At 41.7% G+C, this 12,191-nt stretch overlaps 1 protein-coding gene across 8 annotated transcripts in view; it reads left to right on the forward strand.

Moving 5' to 3' along the window:
- Nucleotides 1–1,511: 1,511 nt before the first annotated feature.
- The window catches only part of LOC141906481 (uncharacterized), a 73,290-nt gene continuing 62,610 nt past the window's right edge, over nucleotides 1,512–12,191 (forward strand). For all 8 annotated transcript variants that reach the window (XM_074795788.1, XM_074795789.1, XM_074795792.1 and 5 more), the window contains exons 1-2: nucleotides 1,512–1,581; nucleotides 11,125–11,171. In XM_074795788.1, coding sequence (XP_074651889.1) covers nucleotides 1,569–1,581; nucleotides 11,125–11,171 — 60 coding nt within the window. In that variant the 5' untranslated portion in view covers nucleotides 1,512–1,568. The remainder of the gene's footprint in view (nucleotides 1,582–11,124; nucleotides 11,172–12,191) is intronic.

Consider the following 12,191-nt stretch of genomic DNA (forward strand, 5'->3'; position numbering starts at 1 on the left):
CTGAAAAATGATAAATCATATGTTGTGTATTCTTTTCGATATCGGTGAATAAGGAACATGTACATCTACTAAGAGAGGAAACTTCATTTGGTTTTCTAGGATTATACGAACCTCAGTCTAGTCTTGGGTCATTCTAAATAGCAGACGATCTTAACGGTGCCCATGTTTCAGGAAAATGGCTAGCTACTTGAAGATTTGTCTTTATTTGCTTCTGGCTATCGATCAGTTAGCACCACCTCTGGATAGAGACACCACTGAATCGGGTCACTTTCAACTCATTTTCTTATCGGCTGGACAAATTCAGAAGATCCCAAGACATAGTATTGAGGTAATCGGTGTGACTTCACAGACCCCTTTAAGTAAGATCTAAATCAACAAGAGGAAACATTCAGAGCAACATATTCACTCTTAAACAGTTTAACCTTTTCAGGGCAACTGGACCCTGAGGCGAACACAGCACACTACAGCACAGCTAGGGGTTTAAATAAGTCCTGACAGTTTGGGGTCCAAAACCTAGGATTCGACATCTCAACTCGACATCTTAGGTGTACCTAAGATACTTGATTTTGGACCCCCAGCTATTGTCACAAGCCACTGTGAAGTGAATCGAATGTTGACCACCTGTTGTTCCATTCGACCACGTGCATTTATTTACAAACACACCTGTGTTGATCATGTGACTTATTCAACATGGCGGCGCAGGTCAATAATTGAAAACTGTGTTAAACAATCATTGATAATTTCAAATTAAGACATTTGCCCGCGTATTTAGCGATGAAAACTTAATCATAGGTGTTCACTTGAAAATCAACATGTAAGTGCTCCTCTCAACGGCTTAAAGATGTACTGAAAGTCTTCTATCAACCGGTTAACTGATCGTTGCTAGTCAAGCTGCTGTTCTCGAATTGGAATAGTCTGTGTTTCTTACATTCAATGAAACGTCGTCATTACTTTCTGATACAGCACCGAAATGAATATTCTAATCTTCGAAACGTTTACGTATTTAAATTCCCTGAAAAAGCATGATATTCAATCGTGAATCTAACTTGTCGTTTACAGTAACTAGTTACTTCATTTCAGTATAGGCCTATATAAGATCTAATGCTGCTCATCTGATAGATGGCAGGATTGTTTCTTTCCGTATAAAAGCTTCAGTCAGCAACAATTAAATACCCTATGTTTAAAGTATCTTTTAAAGCCGATATGAGAGATGCCATTCAAGATACCCCTATACCTCTTTAAACCTTAAACCTATTTACCGATGTATAGGCTAGCTAGATATACGGGCAGGGCTAAGCCTATGCTTATGTCAGGCTTTTGTGGTGTTTGATCGGTAAACGGGGTCCAGGAATATCTGTATCGTAGTTATATTGTATCCTTGTATCATGACTAAATATCATATTTCTAATTGTGTTGTATGTACGTAGACAGAAACGAGGAAGTTAATTACAACGACCTGTGCGTTGGTGACATATAAACCTAGAGCATTCACAACGGCAGACGAGCTTCATCAGACGGATCTAGATCTACTCGTATCACCTGTTATACGATTGAATCTTATCATTCTGATGGCGCAGGCAGGTGAGTGTAATCAGCCTTCTTATTTCCAGTGATTTTCATGCGTCGTTATTAAGAGATTTACCCCGGGTCTTACGCGTGATAACTTCGACGGTTTTTTTTTTAATCGTTTGATGGAAAGCCTGTCGTGTCTTTATGTTAGACAATCGAACGAATTTATGAATCGGGAGAAACGAGTCGCGATGAATTCCGATATCGGCGATATCATATTCATTTCATTGTCTAAAAGCTTGGGTAGTTATTTTCGATGGTCAAGGGCGAATCCAGCTTCGGATCCTGAGTACTAATACTTAGTCCAGTATCGCGGCATCACAGAAAAGAAATCCTGAAAATTCTGAATTTTTCCCGCCTCCACGTAAAATCTGAGCGTTTTTAGGAATGTAAAATTTGATTCTCCACACATCTGAAATAATGGGATTCTCTTGTATTTGAGTTTTGCTACCGCAAGGTATTGCTTAAACAGTAACGTAACTAGGCTCGACCCGTCTGAGATGGTCTGAAGTGAAAAAAGCTACTTAACATTGATTTTATATTTTACTCCAGTAAAACTGGGTGTGGACCTAGAAATAAGAGTTTTATCAAAAAGAAACGTTACGCTTAAAAACATTTCTCCTAATCGGCCGGGTCATTTTTGTGAACTGCAATGAATATTGTATTCAGTTCATATCCATAGCTGCTTGGTCCGTCATTGTTAGCTTGATTATGACTTAAAAAATGTAATCTACAGGGAAGATATGCAGCTGGCCAGGTTAACTTTTAAGCTCGGCAGAAATGAAAAACAAGGTATAAATTTTTCAAAGACTCATCATCAGTGAAGTTCTAGGATTGAGTAGGAGATGGAGAGAGCTAACTTTTGAGTCTGGACCCAGGTGAAATGATCTCAGCCATCTCACCGTGCGCTTCCAGATTTGTTGTTAGATCAGCAGTGTTACCCCTGATGATAGTAACGTTTAACGTTTATCCGCGCGCGCGCGTTGTTTTTTTTATTTAGTTCGTCGTTGCTATGGTGATCGAAGCGTACTACTGTTTTAAAGGTGTATTTGTTCATTTGTCCGATGAAAATTTTTGCGTTGAAATGAAAGATGATTGCGTTGTAGTCGAGCGAAGTCTATGTTTAGACGGCGTTTCTTTAGTTATTTTCGGCGTCGAAGTTAAACGCAGTGTAATAAAAACCGATGTCGCTGATATATCCTTATCGCGTGCGTAATTCTTTGTTCAATTTATTTAAGGCTTTCAGCATCGAGCTTAACCATTCATATAGATTTTTGTTGATGCTATTCATGGCGCTGATCCTTCCGAGTGGTTTTCGTCGCAGCGTTTTTGGTTCGCTCGTAACGTTTTTCTTTTTGTTTTTTTTTTTTTACGGCTGCTAAGAACGGTCGTCGAAGCGCGATATGTCACTCTTCAGAGTAATGAAAAATGAGACTTCTCCGCAAATTCTGAGAAGCAGCAGCCAACACCCTGCGCGGACGGTGCATATCGTATCATTCTATCTTTGCGCATTTAGCCCGTTGCAATTACACATTCATCTATATATATATATATATATATATATATATATATATATTATATGTTGATTTAGCAGGAACTTTTTGTCACGTGATTGCGAACCGGGGTTAACTGATCAATGAAATGACGACAGATGCTGTGTTGAAATTCAAATGCGGTGGTATACACGGAGGAGCGCGTATTAATTGTATAAATAGATCTATAACGTACGCGGCATTATATTATATCGCTCTGTAAATATTTCGTATAAATGTCGATATCATCGATATTACAGGTTGTCGGAATTCGGGTGCAGATTTAATTCTGCGATTACTTTAAAACTATATATGATTTATGGTTATTTCGTGGTAGGATATGTATTGTATTGTGCTGGCAGCGCGAGTGAATGAATCGTAGCTGATTTGAAAGTTTGATTAATCTGATTGAATTATAATTGATGCTACGACCTCCCGTGATAGTTGACGTATTTACGGATATCGAACCGCTTTGCGGAAATTGAGGACGAGATTCAGCGGTTTACAGAGATTTAGGTTAAAGCATTTTATGGAAATTCAGGAAATATTGAATCATTGTTTTAGATATGATTGATATGTGTATTTGCAATAGTACAGTTTATGGTATATCGCGCTAGCAGTGCCAGAGAATCTATTGTTGCCGATTCAAAAGTTGGATTAATTTGAATTATGAAATGATCGCCTCCTCCAGGTGGTAGTTGACGTATTTACACAGAGATTTAACCCGGTGTCGTCTGCTGCGCGTTTTTCGACGAGATTAATGAAACGCCGGCAGTTTCTAAACACCGACACTCGGGGAAAGAGATTTATATTATCGGATCAGGAGGCGCGCGCTCGCGCACGGCTTTGTGAATCTCATCAACGCGATGTTAACCGCGGCGTACAGGTATTGATCTTTACCGTAGATATTTTTTGGTTTATGAGAAATATCAGCCGGCGATTATTTCCCGTTCACCGAACAATATGGCCTCATTCCGAGCGCCGGGCGCAGGATTTATTCGCAGTCGAGTAGTTATGGCGGTAATGACTAGTAATAAATGACCCCTCAGCGCACTTTTGATTCTCGAGTGGTTCTCCGGTCGTCGGAATCTGCGTCGCGGTTCGCTCGGATTACACGGATTTATCCCCGCGCGCGCCGCATCGAATAGGGATTTACCTCGACGAATACTGAAAACTCGAAGTTTCTTCTGAACGCGATGTATTCATTGTTCGAATAATATAATTCGTAAACTAGATGGAGATTACGTTGTCGTTCGGCTTCGTTGAAAGGCGTCGTTTGTGATGATTTGTTGTAGAATGAAAAGGAACAGTTTTATCGGATTATTCACCGAAATTAAGCGTAAATTCGTGAATTCCGCCGGTAGTGGCATCACGACGACGACGACCGACTATGATTTGAATCGCAACGCGAGCACCGAGTTTCAGTCGCAAGTATCTACAGGTATTACTAGTCGGGTGTTGAGAGGGTCGTGTATGATTTCAGATTTTCATCAACGGATCAAAAGCCGGTAGCGTGACAGATTTTAGGGGCAGTTCCTTTTTGATTAAAAAGCGGACCTTTTTGTCGGCTCCTTTTTGAAGGTAGACTTCGTGTTGTGACGACAGCAAATATGCTCACAGGTCAAGGCTTCCTGTGCAGTTTGGTGCCATTCCTCGTGTACCTATAGGAACAAGCCAAGGATTTTATTCAATTCCTCAAAATTCATTTTTGATCGTTTTCCGTTTAATCTTAGTGGGTATCAATTTCCGTCGAGAGATGCAAGTATCTGTGAATCTAAAATACGTAGGAGTTGATCTGCGTCGGAGTGAACTTTGAGAAGATTTACTTCGACATAGGATACTTTAACGTTTCATCAGACGCTGATAAACGATACTGATGAGACTTTAATAATGAAATGTTAAGTCGTTCGGTGGCACAGTCCCGAGAACGGCTTTAATCATAGTGTTAACCACGCCCGATGTTTATTGCAATTTGTAGAACGTTAGAAGTTAATATGCGAAAGGTCATATAATGATCGCCTTGATATTTCATATTAGATTATCGACATCGACGTTTTTACCTCGCGATGCCGTGCGTTCGAAACAGTCAGAGGTTGATCTAAGTTGACGTTTTAAGTGAACTGCGATGTATTGAAATGTTTTGTAACGATTTTGATGCATTGAATTTTACCCTCTCGCTGCCAATAGCAACATTTTTAAAAGCCTTTGCCTGTTGAGGCAATGATTCCAGGAGTCACAAGTAAATAGTCGGGGAGCCAATTTTTGGCAACACTTATTTTCTGTTGCTAGAGTATCTGGGCTCTTCAAAAACCATTGTTGCCAACCCGGCAATTTCGGTACCTCGCTGCCAGAGGTTTCTGGCTCATTTAGGCAGAAAGAAATGGGCTTGAGTTCGGAATTACTCTTGAAGTAACCATTGGTGAAACGTGTAGTAATGATATATAGAGAATCCCACGCTGATAAAACGAGAAAGATGAAGTACAGATGAAGTCCGAAAAGTTTCCTTTAAGCTAATAATTCATAGATTCGGCGTTTCGACCATAACCTGATAGTCATCTTCAAAAATAAAGATACTGAAGATGACTTTTAGGTTATAGTTGAAACGTTGAATCAATAAATCATTAGCTTGAAGGAAACTTCTCACACTTCATCTATACTTCATCTTTCTCGTTTTATAAGTAAGAGATTCTCGAGTCTTTAGTGTCAAAAGTTTGTCATATCACATTACACCATACCATGATAAACTAGTTTCTGGATACACGAACGAATACCTCTATAATATATTCATTATGATGAAGTCAACCTGATTAATTTTCCATCAAGTTACTTAAGAATTGTCATGTCACTGGCTACCGATATTCACAAAATGAAGGTTGAATTTTTTTGATAATATAAACGAACGTTCACTACCCGATCATACTTACACGTATGATGTATTGAATTTGTGTACGCGCGCGTTCGTAGCCCCCGGAACTATGTTGAAACGTCTTATTCTATTTATGGGGTAAACGTCATAATATAACTGCCATCGACTGTTATCTCTAGAGGGTAAAAACAAAATGTCACTCTCTCTCTTCTCTCTCTCTCTCAGTCTCTTTCTATCTCTCTTCTCCCTCCCTCTCTCTCTACTCTCTCCCTCTCTCTACTCTCTTCCTCTATCTTTCTATCTCTCTTCTCCCTCCCTCTCTCTCTACTCTCTCCTCTCTCCCTCTCTCTTTCTATCTCTCTTCTCCCTCCCTCTCTCTCTACTCTCTCCTCTCCCTCTCTCCCTCTCTCTTTCTATCTCTCTTCTCCCTCCCTCTCTCTCTACTCTCTCCTCTCTCTCCCTCTCTCTACTCTCTCCCTCCCTCTCTCTCTACTCTCTCCTCTCTCTCCCTCTCTCTACTCTCTCCCTCTCTCTATCTCTCTTCTCCCTCTCTCTCTACTCTCTCCCTCTCTCTACTCTCTCCTCTCTCTCCCTCTCTCTACTCTCTCCCTCCCTCTCTCTCTACTCTCTCCTCTCTCTCCCTCTCTCTACTCTCTCCCTCTATCTCTCTTCTCCCTCCCTCTCTCTCTACTCTCTCCTCTCTCTCCCTCTCTCTACTCTCTCCCTCCCTCTCTCTCTACTCTCTCCTCTCTCTCCCTCTCTCTACTCTCTCCCTCTCTCTTTCTATCTCTCTTCTCCCTCCCTCTCTCTCTACTCTCTCCTCTCTCTCCCTCTCTCTACTCTCTCCCTCCCTCTCTCTCTCTTCTCCCTCCCTCTCTCTCTACTCTCTCCTCTCTCTCCCTCTCTCTACTCTCTCCCTCCCTCTCTCTCTACACTCTCCTCTCTCTCCCTCTCTCTACTCTCTCCCTCTCTCTATCTCTCTTCTCCCTCCCTCTCTCTCTACTCTCTCCTCTCTCTCCCTCTCTCTACTCTCTCCCTCTCTCTTTCTATCTCTCTTCTCCCTCCCTCTCTCTCTACTCTCACCTCTCTCTCCCTCTCTCTCTACTCTCTCCTCTCTCTTCCTCTGTCAAAGTTGCTGTAGGAGTTAGCCGATGTAGATACGTTCATCCCTGGGAATTACGATGAAAAGCGCCGGGAATACGCTTTATTCGATCGGAGCGAATCACGCACAACGACGACGTCTTCGCGCCGACATTTGACATTTAAAGTACGGACAATTAACCATCCCGTAGCCGGTGAAAACCGGCGAAAATAGCATCGTTGCCATTGATGTTTTAGACTGACAGTAACCGGTTGCGGTTTATATACGGCTAGTTATGAGTTTTTGATCGAGGTTGAAAGGGTGACTGATGACTGAGAACTCGCTATCAACTTATCGGCTTTATCTTCTAATCTCTTCGTAATGCCAATCAGTCTAATCAGATTTCTTCCAGTAGCTTCATAGGCTTCAGCCGGGATTATTTCAGTTTTTCAGTTAAGCCCGTTGCATGCTTGACGATTTTTTAGGCGTCAACGGAAAGATTTTTAATTGTTGATGACTTTCATTTAAATAGATACCGGTAGTCTGCCGTTAGCGGCTGAATCTCAGATGGCGACACTAGTCATTGTTGCTACTTCACTGTTGATACGGCCGCCATTTTATCTCTCTGCTGATTGGTTGTTTTGTTATTCCATTTTTGGGTGACCAGCAAAAGTTACCAGTGGTCGGACGCTAGGTGATATAAGCTGGATCACACGGAGACGATTTAGCCCGGGTCGAATTGGCACAGCCCAGACCCGAGTCAAATTTGGCCCTACTTAAGTAGAGGGTGCGCCCACATGCAAACCACTCCTTGTTACTAAACAATGCTTAAACAAAGCAAAGTGAGGCATCTCTGGAACCAGCTGCAATTCACACGCTATGATTTGACCCATGCTAGAATTTGGCTCGGCTATATTAGCGAATCTGTTGCTTGCCACAAAAATCGGCAACAAGCCATTAAGAAATGTTGAGCGTGTGGCGGGCTTTAGTATTTCAAGAAGTATCTCCTTGATGCGTATTTCCGTCTCCCTCTCTCCCCCCCTCTCTCTCTCTCTCTCTCTCTCTCTCTCTCTCTCTCTCTCTCTCTCTCTCTCTCTCTCTCTCTCCCTCCTCCCTCTCCTCCCTCCCTCTCCTCCCTCCCTCCTCCCTCTCCCTCCCTCCTCCCTCCCTCCCTCCCTCCCTCTGTCTCTCTCTCTCTCTCCCTCTCAATCGTGTCCAATAAAACCATAGAAAATCACTAATGACTTTCCAGCGTTACCTTCCATTCCCCGCGGTTGATTTAATCACTTAATCGCTACGTGGCAAGTTCAAATATTTTCATAAATCATTTTGAATTATGAGAAGTTCATCGACGTTCGACAATTTTAGGCTACTGGTTTTTTCGGTTGATCAGTATTGCGGATAGATGACTGAGTGCGTCCCGTCCTCGTCACTCTCGACAGCGGAGCAGACCTTCGTTTTGATTAATCAGATATTCAGAGTTAATACATCATTAGTCGTATTGTATGTGTAATTTACAAAAAGCCGTTGGATGTTGTGTGCGTCTAACGCCCTTACGGTTTCTAATTAAATTATCCGGCCGCTGGTCATGTGAAAGATGCCGTTGTTATTAAGCCTGAGGCGTTCAATGACAAACTACATTTCTTCATTCGGGGCACATCTTTACGCGCCTTTGGCGTTCGGTTTTTTACGCTACATAACCTTATTCATTGGACTCGGCTGCAGCGGAATATTTGCGAGAGATGCATGCAGATGGATGGATGGATGAGCTGCGATCACACGGAGACGATTTGGCCCAAGCCAAATTTGTACCGATCAGACTTGGCTCATGCTTAATCGGAGAGCGGGCTCGCATGTAAACCACTCGCTTGATATCCAACAACGCTTGAACAAAGTGAAGTGAGTCACTTCTGGAACCAGTTGTGATTCATACGCGATGATTTGACCCGTGCTAAAAATTGGCTTGGGCCTGGTCCGACGTTTTATGTCCACGGCACCCATGTGAACAGTCATTCCGGGCCAAATTTGGCCCTGGACAGAAAAGCTTGTGTAGTCGTTGCAGCAATGGTTGTAGTCGCGTCCAGGGGCGGATCCACAGGCCAAATTTGAAGAACTTTTCGCATCCCAAAATGGCACTTTGATGTCCGAAACGCATTATAATGTGTACTCCCCTCTTTATGTGTACTACCTGTACTGGAATGGTCCAATTATCTTTGTTGACAAATTAGAAAGGGTATAAAAGAAATGTAATGTGCTTGTACAAGTCCTGACGATGCAATAGTAACTATTGCTAGTTAGTCCGCTCTGAATTGGCTCGTACCCGGAATGGACCAACTCATAATGGACCAAATCAATGCTGTGCAGAACTGATCGTTCGCATACATTCTTAAGTCAGTCATTGTCACTGGTAGTTATCACTAAAATCTAGCTACCGGTAGTACGAATGCTTGTTCCATTCTTAATTGGAATGGACTAATTCAGACTAGTTCGAACATTGCTTATTTCAGGATTTGAACAGTTAGTTAGTTACCGCGTCTATAATTCCCAGTCCTTCCTCGTTGTGAGGTGGTAATGATTTTTGGATGAAATAAGAGGATTTATTCGCTTCGTCGATCGAATCAATTTTTCGCTGGTAAATAATTCGCTACAATCCGGTGAAAATTTCGATCAATTATATTAAACCTCACAGGCCCTACTCGACGTTTCTATTCGGACTAATTTAAACTTCAAAGTCGTAACTGCGAGGGCTGAAATTTTAATGGATTGTCGACTAACATTTGAATGAAAATTGTCGCCGTAGGTTGATCAAACTGGTGCGCATTTCAATAGCCATTAAACGTTTTCCTTTCAACGAATGCTAAGTTTAAAACCAGATGCGTCTTTCCTAAAGACGATTTGGGATTTTACGTTGTGGTATGAGTGCGTGAGCGTATTGTTTTTTTTGCCGTTTCAGCCGTCTGCTTGTTCACGGCGAATCACCTGTATCAAGCGTGTTTAATATTTTCAGCTGATTATTTATATGCCGGCGTTCGGGTCGACTACTCGAGTGATCGATATGTATCAACCAATGGGATGCATCGTTGATATCATGTGATTTGTTAACTCTTTCCCTGTAAGCGGTATTTGATCGTCTGATTGCGGTGAATTCATAAATATCCGGAAAATTTCAGCCGTCTGCTTGTTCACGGCGAATCACCTGTATAAAGCGTGTTTGATATTTTCGGCTGATTATTAACTCTTTCCCTGTTAGCAGTATTTGATCGTCTACCCGCTCGTATCGGGCGTGTAAATTCGCCGATGAATTCAATCGTCGCGATCGCGTGAAAAAAAATACGTCGCTCTTCTGCCCCTAGCTTTAGGGAAGAGTTGAGAATCGAATGATGCTGCCACTCCTTAGTAACATTCTCCACGGGGTCTTATTCTTACCGCGTCACGGCTTAAATCTTATCGGATTAATTATCCTCCGAGACAACGTTATCATCGGTTATCATCGGTGTGATACTAGTAATGATTATAGAAACTTGCTGCGATGATGATATCGATTAACTAAATGATGTCGAATAATGACAATGTAATCACTGATTCATGGTGTATGTACACACAAAAGTCACTGAAATCAGATAGAAACTATTAAACATCTATGCCCAACATCGCTGACCACTGCTGTCAACTTTTTAACAATACTGACCAATGCAGTACAATATCACTGACCACAAGAGACTTAACAACATCATCCGACATCACTGTCCAACATCACTTGCTCTATCTCCACTGACCATGTAGGGGGGATTTCCCACAATATCTTACAGAGACAATTACTAATTTCGAAAGACCACGACGACCATGACACCCTGAACTTTTACCGATAAATGTGTGAGGATAAACAGCTAGAAATGGTGTGAAAAACTAGTATACGTGATATAAACAATATCGGGATATTTCAGTTATTTTCGTAAATGGCTTTTCTGAAAATTGCGTTTTTGTAGGATAGTTGATGAATTCTGTATGTCATTTATCGTGTTACGATATATTTATGTTCGCCTGAATTTATTAAACGTTCGTATGTTACATTTCAGAAAGAAACTGCCGTATTGCGTTTTCTCCTAATGAATCCAGTACATTCGTAAGTACAACATATTTCGCTATTCATTTCGTTTTAGTTCCTACGATATCTAACGTAACAAATGCATAACTCTATTTACGTGATTATTCATTATAATGAGTACATTTATGAGTTATGTACCGATTGCACTGTTGTTAGCTGTTTATTATCGTCGTACGATCCATCCAATCTTGCATCTGATGGTATCAGCCTTTATCCTGTCACTAATAGAAATCTTGCCGACGTGTATGTCATCGATGTGTCTCGATCTCTCTTAATCGCGCTCGGATTTTATGCTTTCGAACTCGATCGAAAAAAAATAAATGAAAAAATTCCCGACGATATTGATATCCAGGTATTGAATATTATTACCATCTGGCTAAACTAGTTTAAACGATCTAGGCCTCCGTGTCATTGACACGCGCGGGAACATATCGCCACCTATTGGTAATAATTGAGTAAAGCTATTTTCTGCATCGACAGCGATCGGCGAGTTGTTTTTACCGCCGGATGATCAGTTGATGTACGGCCGTTAGCACCTAGAGTCCTCGAGTCCTCCGCGCGTCGCGCAATTAGTCACCGAGTTTGTTTATGCTAAATGAATTTTCAGCAATTTACTGCTAATTTTCAGCAGCCGCGGCTTATCTGTACTGAACAGTCATTTACTGCTACATTGATCACAGTCGGCTCTAGCCGTGGATTACCGCTATCATTTATGGCCTAAGAAGACGCTTTAGCGGCGAAAAGTTTTTTTTCCCGGATCTCTACGCGGCGTTGTCGCTCGTCAAAAACATTTTAAGAATTCGAATTCAATTTCACGCTCGCTATTGATGTTAGCGAAAACATTGCTTCGTCTGCGCCACTTTCAGGTCGTATATAGCCATTATCTGTAGGCAGTCTGTCGTGTCCGCGAGAAAAGTACTTCCGCAAACAACGAGTTCTTCCATCAATAAGTGCTGTAGCATCTCTTCCCCTCTCCCTCTTTACTTTACGGAATTAATGCCATCGTGTTGAGTTTCGTTCTGTATTCCTCCTGCGAAA

Source organism: Tubulanus polymorphus, chromosome 5 (genome assembly GCF_964204645.1).
Source record: "Tubulanus polymorphus chromosome 5, tnTubPoly1.2, whole genome shotgun sequence".
Classification (NCBI taxonomy): Eukaryota; Metazoa; Nemertea; class Palaeonemertea; order Tubulaniformes; family Tubulanidae; genus Tubulanus; species Tubulanus polymorphus.